Source organism: Geospiza fortis, unplaced genomic scaffold, assembly GCF_000277835.1.
Source record: "Geospiza fortis unplaced genomic scaffold, GeoFor_1.0 scaffold488, whole genome shotgun sequence".
Taxonomy (NCBI): Eukaryota; Metazoa; Chordata; class Aves; order Passeriformes; family Thraupidae; genus Geospiza; species Geospiza fortis.
Window position 1 is genome coordinate 1,104,751 of NW_005054365.1, and position 17,312 is coordinate 1,122,062.

A 17,312-nucleotide genomic window follows, 5' to 3' on the forward strand; every position below is an offset into this window, starting at 1 on the left:
GCTGCCGTGAGCCGGGCTAACCCAGCCGGGCTCTGGGAGGAGTGGGAGGATGAAGGGGGAGCCTGGCAGGCTGTTCCCGCGGTGTACAGAGGTGTTTCATTAGGCACCGGCCCGCGGCGGCCCCGCTCTGGGGTGGGGGGGACCCTCCGTGTGTCCTTCTGTATCCGTCTGTCTCTCTGCAAAGGATGCAGAGGAGTGGGGAGAGGAGAGGGCAGAGCTGGCCAGTGCTCTGCTGTCAGGGAGAGCATCTGAGCCTCCTGGCGTGGATGGAATTGTTCCAGGAGGAAAGGGCTGCTGGCAAATCCAGTCCTGGGTGGAATATTATGGGCCCAAATGGGAACGATTGGTGGTTTGAAAGCCCCTGCATGCAGGATTGACTCGGTGCAGGCTGCAGAAATGGCATTATCAGGTGTCTGGAGACAGGTAGGGACAGCATGAACCTGAGGAAACAAGTGGATCCTGTATTGTGGACAGCAAAAAAAAAAAAATATTCTTATCAGGGAATCATAGAATCATAGAATGTTTTGGTTGGAACGGATGTTAAAGCTCATCTCATTCCAGCCCCATTTTCCCCCAAGGCAGGGACACTTCCCCTAGACCAGGCTGCTCCAAGCCCCATCCAGCCTGGCCCCAGACAATTCCAGGGACTGGACATGTTCATGGGAAAATGTGCAAGTGTCTGTTTCATGCACAGCTTTCTGCACTTCCTCAGCCTTTGCTGAGATTACACCCTCATCAAAAGCTCCTTCCACTCAAAGGAGAAACTTTTTTCCATCTCCATTTGTTTTTTAGCTGAAAGGAGAAAAAAAACCCCATCCACACAATGGACTTGTACTTTAATCTCTGTTCTTAGCTCAGAAGGGTTATGTAAAAATAGGGAAAAAAACAAAAGCAGAAACACTCAGTGAATGGAGACTTCTCTTCCATCTCTTATTGGCTTCAACTTTTTTTTTTTAAACTTCTCAGACTCAAAGTTTTAATTGAAACCAGAAGTCTATTGAGAAGTAACTGAGCCAAGAAAACCTCTGTTTTCTCTGCAACTAGGGATGGGGAATAAATAATTTTTAGCTGATGTTATTTCAAGTTGTTTGAGCTTTTTGATTCCTGCCAAAAAGCCCAGCATAGATTATTAACACATTATCATTTTAGGAGGACTCACTTTTTGAAATGCTATAAAGTGGTGTGTTAGGTTTGTGCAGAGCCATAAACTGTGCTGGTTGTTGGCAAACAAAAGAAACAGTGGCCATGATTTATTATTAATAATGACCATAACTGAGCTATTTAGCTTGATTTGATATATACTGGTTTCTCTGCTGAGGTTGCTCTGTATTGTTTTCAATAATATTGTACTTTGATTAAGTTGGGAACTGTTCTTGTTTAACAACTGCTATTGCTGTGTGCTAATTAACTCAAGGAGTTAAATGCTCAGAAAGGTGCAGCCATAATTTTTTGGCTTCAGATGCTGCTTAATCTCCTCTTCTGCTCTTTTTTGACCCATCCTTTGAGCTCCTTTTCCCTACCACACGCATCTCTTAGGTGTAAGTGCCAATTTACCAACAGGACTCTTGTTTTCTATTACCAGATTTGCCTAATCCCAGTTTCAGTGACTTTTTTTTCCCCTCTCAGTAGGGCTCAATTGCTCACACATAATCTTTCCCTTCTGTTTTCTTTCCCCTTTGGACAACACCCTCCAGGACTGAAAAACTCTTGCCTTGTGCCCCGAGACTTGCAATTACACAGCAATTTTGACTCTTGACCTAACTAGTAGCAAGCAAGGCTATTGTCTAATGAACCACGTAAAAACAGTTCTGGGATCCAACAGATTGTTGTGATGGAAATGAAAGATGTCCCAGTGAACTGATGACTGATTTGTTTAACCATATGCCTAGGCGGTTTTCCTTGCTCCCCATTAACCACCCATCTCTGGAGTATCTGTGATCTGTGGGTCTGTGACAATGCTGAAAGGCAGAATTAATAACTGCCAAAATGCTTCCCATGAAGCATGGGGGGACAGATTTTAAGCCGTGCTCAGAACATGCAGCACCATTTTTGCCTGCTATAGCAAGCAGGCATGCAGGGTTTAGGGTTTGTAAGTGATGTGTTTAAGCGTGCTTCAGGTGATGAAGGCAGCAAATCTGTGTGTAAAAATCACAGAATCAGAGAGTGACTTGTGTTGGAAGGGAGTTTAAGCATCGTCTCATTCCATGGGCAGGGACACCTTCCATTATCCCAGCCTGCTCCCAGCCCTGTCCAATTTGGCCTTGCACTCCCCCAGGCATGGGGCAGCCACAGCTTCTCTTGGAAACCTGTGCCAGGGCCTCACCACCTCACTGGGAGGAATATTTTTCTAATATAGGTGACCTATAAAATAGTAAGTAGACAGAGGAAATCCATGGTAAGGTCTAGTCTCTTTGCTGGGAAGTCCAGGAAACCTTAGGGCAGCATAAATACAAAGTTTAGAGCTAGTGCAAAGAGAGGAAGGTGAGACTCTGTGGGAGAACCTTAGTGGAGAAGGTTCCCAGTGTTTTGCTGCAGGGCTTGTGGTTTCTACTGGGACTGGTTTTGCTGCTATTGTAGGTTCTGTTCTCATTACCTTCTTTCCAGCTTGATAGAAAAAAGCTCTCTTTCCCGTTATTCTTGCTGAGGAAATAAAATGACTTACACTTTTAGGAAATTGTCACCTTGATTAAAGATGGACTTCAAAACCCCTCAACTCAGTGTTTGAGCCTGGGGGGACTGTGAGATCTGAAAGCGATTTGCAAACATTGGATATTGGGTCTCCTCTTTCTTTCTGATATAGACATGAAATCAGTTTGCAAGTGTGCGTGGTTAGCAACACCTGGAGACTGTTTCTTTCTCCTCCTGATGAGAAGGCTTCACCTGATGTGCCTTCAGAAGTTCATTGCATTTTTGGACCTGTTTAGAGGTCTGCTGGGTGCTGGGACCAAGCACAGCTCCGCAACAGGCACTTGGATTCTGAATTCACATTTGACTGGTTGTAGAGAGTACAAAATTAAGGGAATAACAGCTGGGGGAATAAAGAAAGACAAAATAATTTCTTAAATTGAATAAAAGCAGTCAGAATCTTTCCGAGCTGAGGAAATGAGTGAAGGAAGTAGCTATTTTCTATTTATCAGCTCTTGAGAGAGAGCAGGGTTAGGAGCTATTTTGCCCTTCTGGAGATGAATTTACTTTGGAGGACAAATTGTCCAAATGCAATGATGAACTTTTCAAGAAGGTTTGGGATGACTGGCTATGAAAAGAAACCTTCTGACATTATTTCATTTAGGGTTTTGTTGTCTTATGTCTCTTCAAAAGACCCAGCAGAAACTTTGAAGAAGAGCAGGCAACCAAAGAGGAAGGTGGCCAGGGAAATACTCTGGGAATGTGGACCTTGGTGCTCTCACACATCCCTGGGTCAGGTTTACTCCCGCTCATGAGTAGGCACTCTGGTGGGGCTTGTGCTCTTGTCCACCCAGCACAGGGGTTTTTCAGGGAATACAGGAGTTGTGCAAGTGGTGAGGATGAGTTACCTTTCCTGCGCAGGGCTGCTGAGTCTGATGTGCCCTTTTGAATGTGTGGAAAAGCCATGCAAGAGGAGGCCAATTTCCATGCAAATCTGAGGTCACAAAGTGGTGACAAGGCTCTGACCTTCCCTGGTGAGCCCCAGAGCATGAGGTGGCCCAAGGCTTGGCTCTGCAATACACTGGGAGGAGCTGGCATTGTGGCTAAATATTGTCGTGGGGTGACTTACTCATCTTCTCAGTGCCTCTGAAAGAGTGAATTCCAGGTTCAGTAAGGGTTGCTGTGCAATCCTGGGCAGACAAGGGCTCTGTGAGGATGGCAGCAATGACAGCAAAGTTTCCTCTGTTGTAGTATGGTATAACTAGTAACAGTGCTTGGGAAATCTTTTCAGAAGAATGTGTGGTAGGCAAGCGTGGGGTAACCCAGGACCCACTCAAACACCTCAAAATTAGAGATGGGTTAAAGATCGGAAGCCTGAGGTTTTAAGTTACTTTGAAATTTTTGTTAGCCTTAACCTTTAAAACTGAGATATATATGTATACAATGAATCATCCTCTTTCTGTCCTGGCATTTTAGCAGATGGAGAAGCCAGTTTTAAGATGGAAGGGAGAAAATGATAATACTCAAACCAGAGGTCAAGCTGCAAGGTGTTACAGGCATGTCTTCACTCAACATGAATCCACATATCCTGAATGTCCTACTGATGTGATTTCTAAGACTTGGACACTGGCCCAACTTCCCCCTGTGCTTCCAGACCCAGCATATTCTGGAGTGATGCTGTGATCCATGTCTACGTCTCCTCAAGATTCACTAAATATTTGGCTTGGAGAATGTAGTGGGGTTCCCACTGAAACTCCTCTGAAATGCTATTAGTTTCCTAGACAAGGAAACCCTTCCTGTAGTTTTTCTTTCATTTTTTTGTTTTTTTGTTTTTTTTCTCTCTCTCTAAAGCCTTCCTATGGGGCTCTATAGCGGGAATTCAATGGAATTCTATACTGGGAATAATTCTCTGCTGAATCCCTTAGTCCTTTTTCAGAAGGGATCAGAGACACAAAGCTTAACTGGGGGAGTTCAGTAAGTGTTCAAACAGGACTGTACACATGTAAAGTGCTGTAGCAGGCATCTGGGCAAAGTGTTACTATACATGTCCATTGTTCCTAAAGTTGCAAATCAGTTTAAAATATTAACCCGTACATTCACATCCTTGCAATTTCCATAAATCTTCAACTAATGGGCTGAAAAATGGCATGCTTTCTCTCTGTTTCATGACAATTTTCTTCCTGAAAAGTTGAGTAAGCCTCTCCAGCTATTGGTTTTGTTTTCAATCAATTCAAAAAAAGTGAGAGTGGAAGAAGGAAACACTTCCCCTTTTTTAATCATTCTAACTGCATGCTTTTAAAGATGACAGCAGTCTCTATCTTCTGGATGTAGGGCTTCTTGATGGCCTCTTTTATCTTTTGGTGTTTGAGTGAGACAAAAATTGGAGGCCATGGTTTCTGATGCCACAACAGATTGGAGAGTAGACATCCTGAAGTTAATGGTATTCTGTAGTCTGTTGGCTTAAAGAGAAGGGCACTGGCCCAACAAATCCTGTTGGATAGGAATCATAAATGGCTCTTTTTTCATAGGTGTTGGTTACATTAGATTAGAGTTCTGTGTCGTAGGAGGTACTCACAGGAGCATGAGTCCTGCTCTTCCACATCTATCACCAGCATTGAAGAGACATCTGCTCTTAAAACGTGCTGTCTTCTAGGTGTGGCTTTTAGGACAGAACATTTTCTTCACCCTTAGCTCAGCAAAGAGACCTCCCAAAGTGCTTAAGGAAAACCTTTGGAATAAAAAAAGCACTGTGAGTAAAAAATAAAATAACAATAGGCTGCAGCATGCTCCTAGGTAGGAACTGAGAACTTATTCAAACCCATAGCCATCTCCAGATGGGGAGCAGCAGCACAGACACCTCAGTTCAGGGCTCTCTTGGCCCATCACAGCCAACAGACCTAACTTTGTTTTGTTGGGAGCAAAATGAAGGATTCAGATTAAGAGACAGCAATCCAAGGTTCATTGGTGAAGAGAGGTAGTATCCATGACTGACTCAATACTAGATTCCTCTTCAAGTGTTGATCCCATCCCAACCTTTAACATCCTCCTGGAGTCAGTGTTAGAAGCATTACAAGTGACAGAATGAGAGGAAATGGTCTCAAGTTGCTCCAGGGGAGGTTTAGATTAGATAACAGGAATAAATTGTTTCCTGGAGGGTTGGTCAGCCATCGGAACAGGCTGCCCTGGAAAGTGTTAAAGTCACCATGCATGAAGTGATCAAAAAAATGTGTGGATGTGGCACTTGGGGACATGGGGTGGCCTCGGCAGTGCTGGAGGAATGGCTGGAGTCCATGATCTTAGAAGGCTTTTCCAACCTGAATGATTCTATGAGTCTATGGGAGTAATAATCCAAAGTGCTGGTCCTGCTTCAATAGGGATTTGAGTGGTGAATCTGGGGCTCCTGACCCTCTGTGCTGCCTTGGAGGGAGCCCGATGTGTGCGAAGAGCACTGTAAAGTAATTGAGCTGGAGAGGCCGTTCAGGCCTGCAGATACTCAGCAGGCTTTTATCTCCTCCTGACTCAACTTCACACAGCACTTCTGTAACCACTTCCTCTTCAGCCTCATTAGAGGCAAAGGTGCTCCTTCTCTTTGCCCACAGCAGCTGTCAGTTATCTTGCCTTTATTCTTGGCCTCAGGTCTTCCCATCAGCATGCTCCCAGCTAATGTTTTTGTGCCTCTTGATATCACTGTCCCAGCACTGTGGGCTGCTCTTTGTCCCGTGTGCATCCAGCTGCATCCACTTGTGTCCTGTGCTGCTTTTTCCTCCTGATTTTTCCTCTCCTCCTTCTCCTTCTCCTTCTCCTTCTCCTTCTCCTTCTCCTTCTCCTTCTCCTTCTCCTTCTCCTTCTCCTTCTCCTTCTCCTTCTCCTTCTTCATCATCTTCTTCTTCTTCTTCATCATCTTCTTCTTCTTCTTTGTCATCTTCATCATCTTTGTCTTCTTCTATCTATGAGGCTTTAAGGGAATTTCTTGTTTTTCTGGCCCTGACACTCTCTTTCCCCCAAAAAACTGATGTACTCTGCTGGACAAAGCACTCCCAATGCTTTCCTTTAGATACCCCAAATTATTGCTATTCTTCTTGTATGCCCTCTGGACACCCCTTTTTCTCACAGTGCCCTCTCGATGTTGGGGATGCTTGGTGTATTATACAGCACCAAGCAAGATACCACTGCTTACTCAGCCTGGAAACACACAGTGCAGTGTCCTGGATGGACAAAATCCAAACTTTCTTACTCCCAGCATGGTTTGAAGCATGAAGAATGGAATAACATGGGATGTGTTGTTTGTACAGACTCCAGACTGGGCACGGGATGGATCCTGGACTGAAGCCTTTTAGGTCCTCCTTGTGCCATCACTTATGGCTCTGAGGAATGGATGCTGAGCCAAGACATGGTGCATTCCCCATCAGATGTGTTGTTAGATTTTATTTATTTATTTCTTTTTCCCGAAGGAAGAGGAAGCTGGTCTATTTGGCACATGAGCAAGCAAAAATGAAATAAGCAAGCAAAAATGAAATAATGGAGAAGGGGGGGGGAAAGGTGAAAAAAGGAGTTCTGTGGCAGCAGCAGTAAATAAAAACAAAACTCTCATTAATGATTCATGCAGAGAAATAATTTTCCACACATTTCGTGGTGCAGAGGGAAATGTTTGATCAGAGGGAGAAGAAGAGATTGTTGCCCTGCCATGACGGTGTTAGAAGGAGGCTACTGTGTATGATGGCAGCTCTCCAAGAGCAGAGTCAATCTAGGAAAGTTTGGTAACACAGATGATGGAATTGTACAGGGGTTTGCTTTCTGTGGCTGATCTCTGTGCCAATAACCTTTCCCTAAATACCCATAAAACTTTCCATTTGTAGCCTGGAGTAGCTGCTGCTACCTCCAGGATGGTGTGCTTGGCAAGAGCTGGCTGGAACATAGTAAGTATTTAAGTCCCCTTCTGTGCACATTGACACTTCCTCCCAAAGAGTTTTATGGCTGTTGTTAATGGAATAAATGTTATCCTTGCACACACTGCATCCAGCAGAGTGCTCAGGGTGGTCTCCTGGGTCATCCCAGGAGTCACCTCTGATTGTGCATCACACTGAGAGTGATGATGATTGGTCTGGGAGCTCAGCAACCTGGTGTTGATCTGACTTAGGCAAATTTACCAGCTTGACTTTTTGTGTTGTAATGAGCTGAGGCACAGCTGGCATCTCCTTCTGCTTTTCAGTGTCCTGGAGGCCTGATGTTCACAAGGAAAATGGGCAAAAACCACATGCCAGCTATAGATGTCATTAGGATCAAACACTACCTTTGATTTCCTAGAGAAGTTGTAAATGCCTGGAAGTGTTCCAGGCCAGGTTGGACTTGGGTTTGGAGCAACCTGGTCTAGTGGAAAGTGTTCCTGCCCATGGCAAGGGGCTGGAAAAAGATGGTTGCTAAGGTCCCTTCCAACACAAACCAAATTTTTGTTGCCTACCTCGGAGGGAATAAATGGGAGAAGTTTGATCATTTTAGAGACCAGAAGCCTCTGTGAGAAGGTGTTCATAGGTCTGATGACTGCACCCCCTTTCCCAACTCTCTGATACAGCTTTAGGCAATGAGTGAGTAGATTTACAAAACTTTGGTAGATTTCTCAGTCAGGAGCTTGTAAAAGCCCTTGGGCAGCATGATGGGCACCTCTCCTGCCCCTGCAGATGGGTGCTTTGCTACACTGGCCACAGCTGTACCTTGGGCAGTACTGCTTTTATTGTCCTTGTGATTTATGGCCGTGTCAGTTGTTAATCATTCAGTTGGCCCTCCTGCAAGCCCTCTATGATAGTGAGTTACTTACATAGAAAGGTGACTATCTGATCTAATTATAAAGTCTCAAACCTAATTATGGAGTCCGATATGATTCCATAATCTACTTTAAATGTGTCTATGTTGAGAAGACAGATACGTGTGTGTGTGTGTGTAATGTGCACACTTACATGCCTCTGTATGTAATTACAGGTGTGCTTGGATTTTCTTTTATTTCTGCCTCTTTGTCTTGGGCAGGATGCTTGCAGCTTCATCTGGCTGTGACAGATATTTGGTTTACCACATCTTTTTCCCTCCAGTGTGACTTTTCCTGGCTCCCTTTGCCATACTTGGGCACACTGAGGCACAGCCATCGGTCAGTGTTGCTCAGGAGGTGCAGAGGGAGGGTAGCTCTTAGACTCAGCACAATCCGATGGAAACAAGTGAAGATTATATTTCTGGCAACTGCCATTAACTCTGGCTCCTTGTTTCCACGTGGATAACCCACATCTGGGACAGCTTGCATCCTGTCCCTTTGTAGAAATTCCTCTTGTAATCCACGCAAAATCAGAGGCAGAGTTAGGCAGATTTGAACAAAAGCAGACTTGGAGGCAGAGGGACCATGTGAAGAGTAATCAAATTTCTTCTTCTAATTCACCCTATTAATGAATTACATACCTTAGTTAGATGGACACAAGGCAGGTGAGAGGGAGAGGGTGTTTCCTATGTGATCCATAATGTGGACAGAAAATAACTGCCACAGTCATTATTGGAGCTCCCTGCCAAAGTTGGGTTGTTCTCTCAGAGGATCATGCCCTCAGGAAGTATGAGAGGCTGTGGTCCAAAGCTGCCATAAATCTATCCCCAGGGCTCTGAGCCGTGGATTAAATACAGTACTGGTACATGATACTGATCCAGTATAAACTATACTGATTCAAATTTGCTCAAAAAAAAAATTGCAGTGATTTAATTTTATCCCAGAAGACTTTGTATTGTATCATGCTATGTCACTTGTCTGCACCACTCTCGCTTTATGCCTTACAAGTTTTCCCATCCTCTGGAACTGACTTTAAGTCACCACAAAGGAAATTTTAAGCCTCATGTTGTGTGCTTGCCCATTCCACAGAAGTGTGATCAGATGCCTGTTCCTGAGCAGCATCAAAGTCATGCTGCTGGCTATCTGGCAGTGCATGGACAGAGATCACAACCAAGCATGAAATTCCAATTTCTTTTTGCAAAACAATAATGAAGGAATAGGCTGGGGCCATTTTTGTACTCCAGTATGGGTTAACTGGGTTGAGTACAGCTTGTCACATGCTGGGATGTTGGATTTTTAAGACCCATGACAAATTCTGAAGTTTTACAGACCCTGCTCATAAAAGCAGGTTTCTGACCAAAACTTGCCCTTGGCTGTAACATAGGTTGTCCACTGGCTTCTGGCCCAGAGGCAGCTGCATTTCCACAGTGTCATCCATGACCATGGAAGCAACCTGGGAGTCTTAGGAGGGAAAGGTGAAATCTCATTCTTAAACACTGCTGCATAGTCTCCAGTGCTTTGCGGTGAATGGTTTTAGAAGGATGGAATGTAAAGAAGCTTCCAGGATTCCTGATATTTTGCAGAGATTAGGGCTTTAATGCAATGTCCCATGGAAGAATGGAAGATCCAAAGGCAACCTGACAGGCACAGAGTTTGAAAAGTTGTGACCTCCCCTTTGCATCCCTGATAAGCCTCAGACTTGTGCTTTAGTTTCCACCGACTTGAACCTGTTTAACAGACTTTTTTTTCTGTTTCACCCATTCATTTTGGACTCTATGAATGAAATTAAAGCAGTCTCATTAGTACAGTGGTATTAGTGTAGACAGCACCTCTTAATATTGCTCCCACCTCCCTGCTGGTATTCCTAGTGCTTGAGCAGTTCAGAGGAACTGCAGAAACACTGGGCAGCTGAGCCTGCCTTGCTTGCATGTGTCAAAACAGTGTTTGCGTGCTCCTAGTGTGGTTGCTATCACATTTAGAATCACAGAATCATAGAACTACCTCCAAGATCACTGAGTCCAAGCTTAGGGCAAAAGCTGTGCCAAGTATTATGTTCACTTTCATTCCACAGAGAACCCCAAGCAGGTGGATTTCCCCTCCCTCCTATTGGCTCTCACCTCTGTTTTTGTCCTCGGCAAATTTTCACTTTAATCACCTTATAGCTGGAGCATCTGAATACTCACAAGAACCAGGTTGCCTGAGGTAGAAGAAGGGAGCATATTCAGAACCCCTAATAGGAGACATCCAGTATGACCCAAATGGGGGTTTTGCACTTGAAGGTCTTTGCCTCCATAAGAGTATTTGAGGTGCCCAGAGGAGCTGATAAGAAACTTGAGCACTAGTAACAAGGCTGAGCAAGCAGGCGTTTGATTATTTCTCAGTACTTATCAGAGGAAGTGTGAATCTCTCCCTAATTAAGAGCTAATGCCAACTTCTGTGAAATTTATTGTCATTCACCTGTGAATGATCCTCCTCAAATTTAACTTGACTGCAGGATGCCTGCTAGCAGTAACACTTTCCTCAGTGAGCTTAATTTGGATGGTAAAATGCCTCTGTAGCTGCTTATTGAACAGGACTTGATGCTGGTGAGCATTGGAGGCCTGAAACGACAGTCTGGGTCAGCACTTAGAAGTTCAGACATACCTCATGTCCTGGGTGTTTAAAATAGAAATAGAGCTCTTCCAACAACAGGACAAGTAGGAATGGCTTTAAACCAACAGAGAGTTGGTTTAAATTGGATGTTGGGAAGAAATTCTTCCCTGTGAGGGTGGTGAAGCCCTGGCAGGTGGCTGCCCCATCCCTGGAAGTGCTCAAGGCCAGGTTGGATGGGGCTTGGAGCAACCTGGGATAGTGGAAGGTGTCCCTGCCCACAGCAGTGGGGTGGAACAAGATGAGCTTTAGAGTCCCTTCCAACACAAACCATTCTATGATTCTGCTCACAGGCACTCTGGAGAGAGGAGGTTTCCAGTAGAGGTTACACATTCAGAGGCCTGAAGTGAGGTTTCTAATTAGTCAAAGCACAGGTAGCCTGCCCAAACTAGAAAGACGAGTATGATGTCCCTGCACCCAAGTCATTTAACTATTAACCCTGAAGGAGAGTAAGGAGATATCTAGAACAATGACCCAGTTAATTCTGGGTGCAGCACTTGAGTGCAGGGTTATTTGTTGCTACCTGTGGGTCTGGTGATATCATCTGCAGACTCTTGGCAGAACAGGAGGCCAATATTTTTAAGTTGGGTTTTAAGGTGGATTTGGCATGAATTCATCTGACACGGGCGCAATGCTATGACTTTATTTATCTGTTGCTTGTTTATGCTGAGCCGGAGGCACACGGCCAAGCAGGGATGAGTACTTGGACATTATGACCCAGCGTTTGGGTTCCACAATCAGACTTTGGAGCAGAAACCTGGCTTTTTATTCACCCTCCATAAAACATTACCCAATGGCTCAAAACATGAATGACTCTTCCTGTCCTGGAGCCATGAGCTGCATTTAAGCTCCCGCGCAGGTGAGGGTCCCAGGAGGGTTGGCTCATAAAGGCAATTCCAGCTGTCCCTTCCCTGCATCCTTGGTGGCTGCGGGCTCGTCCTGCTGAGCTGCTCCAGAGCCTGCTGTCTGCAGCCAGCAGCGAGAGAGGTTAAAAGCCTGTGGGCGGAGGCCGGCACACAGTGCCCATTGTACATGCGCGCATACCAGAGCGGTAACTCCCTGGAATGCTGCACCGCCGAGCTTTTACCACCTTGTGTTTGTGTTGCAGCCCGGGAGAGTGTGTACATTGTGTCCCTCTCCGCGTAGATTAACAATGTAAAACGGCAGCTAAATAAGACTTTTTTTTTTTTTTTTTCATTTTTCCTTTCCTTGATTGGGCCGGTTGGAAGAGGAAGGTGTCTCTGACTCCCATCACCTCCACGAGCACAAGGAGAGGCAAAGTGCAAAGTCAGTCAATTAGGTGGAGCAGCTCCTTGCAACCGGGGTGGCTTTCATGTACTAATTGTGTCAGTAATTAGCAACTACCACATGGTTTGTGTTCAAAATGTATGGCATTTTGTAAGGGCATTAACTAACCCACTCTGCAATGGGTTTGAAGGATGTAAGCGTGATCCTTGTTTCCCAGAGGTGAACTGGAGAGACTGGCTGACCACAGGGTGAGTCAGGGCAGGCATGCATGAGACCTCAGATCTGTTAGTTTCCTCAAGATCATCTCACAGGAGGATCAGCTCTGGGAATTTAATCTCTCCACTATTGCCAGGAGATGTGCAACTCAAGTATAAGGGTTTTTGTAGCGCATTTCTATCTCCTGTGAGCTACGGAAACCATTCCTAAGGCCAGATGACAAGTCCAAGTTTGGGGCTTTTTTTCTTCTTTTTTTTTCTTTCTGCTTGGGTTGTCAGCTTGTGCTATTTATGGGAACTTTATTTGAATTTGTGTCTGCTGGGACCTGGTCCCCAAGTGATTTCATGGAGCTATAGGACACTTAGGACCTTCCACTAGTGGCCATCCATGCCCAGATCAGAAAAGTGACACACAGCCACACTCCAGTGAAAATATGTATCTATAACTAATAAAAGACACTAGTTATTACTTCTTGTTGAATTTCAAGCCCCTGCAAGGTACCTTTAAAAAGCCAAAAGAAGCCAGTGGTACAAGGACATGTGTTTCTTCTAGGTGAACTGTGCTTTACAGCAGTGTACACTGGCACTCTTGTTCTGATTTGGTGATAGGTAGCAAGATAATTTCTATTTTTTTTCCTCTGTGTCATATCACTGCCAAGAATGACCTGGGAAATCCCTGGCTGTGCTCAGATCTTGATGGCAGTTGGTCAAGTGCAGCTGAGCTAATCTAGCAGGGAGCTACTCTGGAAAGAGCCAGTCTGAGCCCCCAGCACCTACTCCCGGCAGCGCCTTCCTGTTTCCTTCTCCATTTGCCAGAAGTGTTACTCGTTGTTTCTCCTAAAGTTGCAGAAAATATATTTATTTCTCTCCACTAATTTTGTAGACTTACACTTTTTTGTGGATTCTTATGCTAATTTTGTGGCTGAAATTGGCTCGCCATGAGGGGTGTGGGGGGGGTGGCAATAGGGGAGTTTTAGGGAGGGTGCAGGAAAGCGCCTCAATACCTTTTACAACACCCCATAAATATTACTTATAGCAAGAATTCCTTGGGTGATACAGCTTTTGCCTCAAATGAACTCCACAGCTTCTCCCTTTAACTGAGGCTTTGAAAGATACCAAGCAGGAGTTTCCATCTCAAAGGGTTCCATCTCTGATGTTCTAAAGAAAGATAAAATTTGCAAGGTCAAGAGCACAGTCTGTGCATCATCCAGCCCAAGACTTTTCCACAGAACAGTGTAATGAGGGCATGAAGAACTCTGGAAAACCTTGAGTTTAGCTTTTCTCCATGAACCTCAGTGCTTGGGACACTGACATGCCCTGAAAGAAGCCCAGGTGGATCCTCCTGCAATTCCAGTATCCCACAGAGTATCTTGGGCTGGAGCTGGTCTCTAATGAATTGCTCATCCAAAGCAGGATTACCCTCAGAATAGCTGACAGCCAAGGGCATGTCTCTCTCTCACCTGGGAAGTGAGGAAACAGAGAGTTTGAAACTCTGCTGCTGATTCAGAGGGCAGCACCATGTTTTCTGTGCTCTGATCACTAGGTTATTGTTTAACCCAAGGCAAGTATCGGAGTTTACTTTTTTCCCCTGCTGGAAACCCTGTGACAGTGAGCATGCTGAGGTAATGAGGAGATTCATGGGTGTGGAGAGCTGGCTGTCCCCTCATTTATTGCATAAGTCGAGTTGAAGATGTTTGCATTGAGACAACACTTTGGGTGTTTGGTTTGGTTTTTGTTTTGTTTTGGTTTTTTTTAAATATATATCCATTGTCATCAGTTTAACAATAGACATGGCAAGTGTTCATAGCTTTGTGATGTCAGATCCAGCCCTCAGAAATGCTGGTGAGCCTTGGTTCCCACTTTCTCCAAGGAAAGCCCTTGAGATGCTGCAGGGGAAGCCTGAGTGTGCCCTGTGCCCTGTTTCAAACATCTCCACACTGATTTGATATATGTGTGAGTGTGCTAACTTCCTCTTTTTTTTTCCCTTTCTTTTCACAGTGGCACATTTGGTCTCTTCTGAGCATCTTGCAGCCTCTGGGTGACCAGGACATTGAATTTGGTGGACAGTTGCCATTCGCTCCCTGGGATCGTATCCGCCCTTGCTTCCCTCATCCCCTTCTGTACTCCCCTTCCCTCCAACCAAACTCCAGGGCGTTGTGATATTGCCATGGAGCCCAGAGAGACTTTGAGCAGCTCCCGGCAAAGGGGAGGCGAGGCAGACTTTCTGCCAGCTGCCGTCACCTCCACGAAGGCTTCGCCTGTCTCGGGCTGTGCAGGGGAGACGATGCTGTCTTCGTCAGGCGCGGGGAAAGGGATCCCGGTGAGCAGCGAGAGGCTGGAGCCTGAGGAAGAGGATGAGCTGGGTTCTGGAAGAGACGTGGATTCCACTTCCAATGCGGACAGCGAGAAATGGGTGGCGGGAGATGGCCTGGAGGAGCAGGAGTTTTCCATCAAGGAGGCTAACTTCACGGAGGGGAGTTTAAAACTAAAGATCCAGACCACCAAGAGAGCGAAGAAGCCCCCAAAGAACTTGGAGAACTACATTTGCCCTCCCGAGATCAAAATCACCATCAAGCAGTCTGGGGAGCAGAAACTTTCCAGAACTGGGAAAAATAGCAAAGCAACTAAAGAGGAGGACAGATCACACTCCAAAAAGAAGGTAGGTTCCATTCTTTTACATAATTCCAGAAGGAGAGGGAGAGGGAAGGAATGAATCTTCTAAAACAATTTGTGTCCAAGGCATAGCCTTTGCAAGATTTGGCCTTGGAGCAGCACAGGGCAAGTATCATCCTGCACTGCCACGTATGCATGGGGAATGATCTTGAACTATCCTTCAGATGAACCAATTCAGAAGAGATCAAAAGTTCAACCAGGCTTCTTCTATTTTTGTATGTAATTGAGTTTTGAGATTAATGATTACATGAGTAAGAAATGAAGGGGCCCACTTCTAAACTGCTTTGTGCCTGAGCACTAATGCTCAAACCTTTTGGCAGTTAAGGCATTCAACTGCATTTTTAAAATAGAGGTATGTGCATGGTGAACAATTGAATTCCTGTATTCTGGGTGATGGGCTCCATTATTCTTGATTACAGCATTGTGTGAGTAGCACTATAGTTATGCTACAGAAAATACTTCCATTATAAGTCTCATTTTCTTCCAGATGCATATCATTTTCTTGAAATATCCTTCTGCAGAGAAATTTTTAGTACTTTAAGTCTGGGTAAAAATTGAACTTTTTTTTATTTTTCACTTATTCAAGGATGAGAAAAGAAAGAAAATCCTTTCTTCGTATGAGCTGTTTTCAGGAGCACCCTTTTGATTTGATGTTGGGTTGATTTTTCTGTAGTGTCGCCTACACTTAGCACATACACCAAATTTAGTTTGAGTGTATTAAGCAGCGCTGCTGGGGACACACATTTTTGGATAAGTGGTATTTTCTGTCTTAAGCATCAGTCAAGTATGTTTGGTCAGGTCATAGTAAAAATATTTCACCTCTGCCTCCTTAGTAACACATCGGTTTCACGATGAGTTCAGACAGAACCCAGATTTGATAGAAGATGCACAAGTATCTCCAAAACCTCGACAAATTGATCTGGGATTTAGGCACCCTCTGATTAGGGCTTAGGTCACGGCTTGGTTTTCCTGCTCATGCAGATTTGATCCTTCTTCTCCAACACCTTACGCGTGATCGGTGCTCAAAGGGCTATGTGAAGCCTTGAGGAGACTAATTGCCTGGAGAAATTCTTCTCTACCTCTTCCTGGAGAAATCCTCCTTGGCAGACTGACGTAGACCAAAATTGTCATGACTCAAAATCACTTTTTTGAGCATTGATATTTCCCATTGACTCAAGGCAGAGCCCAAGGAGATTATCATCACTCACTTTTGGAGTACTTTTCTTACAAGCAGAACTTGAAAACAAACTAAAAAAAAACAATTCAAGGGGATTTTTTTTCCCCTTAATCTTTTAAATGATGTAGTCAATGGGCATGAAAGAGGTAGCTCTTTTTAACACAGCAGAGGTTTGGCCCTATAACACTTTGAGAAGAGAATTTCCCACTTATTGAAAAGGATGATCTGCCTTCTTAGCACCAAGCAATGTCTAATTTCCACTTTTCTGTCCTCCCTGAATGTTAGTAGAGGTCTCAGGGGAAGCAGCAGTTTTATGAGACTATGCTCAGTGACAGCAAAGATGTCACAAGCAATCCTTCCATGGCAATGTAGAGGGGAAAACAGGAGCAGCAAACCCCTACTTACCAAGCATGAGCTGTGGAGAATATGACTGCAGAGAATCAGAGCCCTCATTTCTATGTATCACCAAGTCTGATGGGCATGGAAGGTGTGTTCTCTTCTGTGTGGTCATCCAAAAGGTTGAATAAATAAAGCTAAGCATAAGGAAGTTATGCACAAGAAAATCCCCAAACAAAAACCAAACAAACCCAGTGGGAACAATAGTTAAAAAAAAAACACCTTGTAGCATGGTTATGCTCAGGGTGCTGACTTTATTGCAGGAGGATAAGGAGTTTGAAAGAAACAGACCACGGCTCAGACACAGCTGCATCCAGCTTGCACCTGCATTGCGAGGTCCGAGCTGGCCGGGGCTGTGCTCACACACACCCTGTTCTCAATCTGGGAGCGCTTTGGGTCAACACTGGTCTAATCTGGCCATTAAAACAAACAAAAAAACCTCAGCACCCAGCAGGTGGGTGCTGTGAGCAGATGGGGAGAAGGCTGCTGCCCAGCTGCACCATTAGCATAACACCCAACGGCTGGCGGGCCG

At 44.9% G+C, this 17,312-nt stretch overlaps 1 protein-coding gene across 1 annotated transcript in view; it reads left to right on the forward strand.

Annotated features, from left to right (window-relative positions):
- The first annotated feature begins 14,701 nt into the window (after positions 1-14,701).
- The window catches only part of SETBP1 (SET binding protein 1), a 251,868-nt gene continuing 249,257 nt past the window's right edge, over positions 14,702-17,312 (forward strand). Inside the window, 1 exon segment of the mRNA XM_005431644.2 lies at positions 14,702-15,193. Within this exon segment, the coding sequence (XP_005431701.2) occupies positions 14,702-15,193 (492 nt within the window).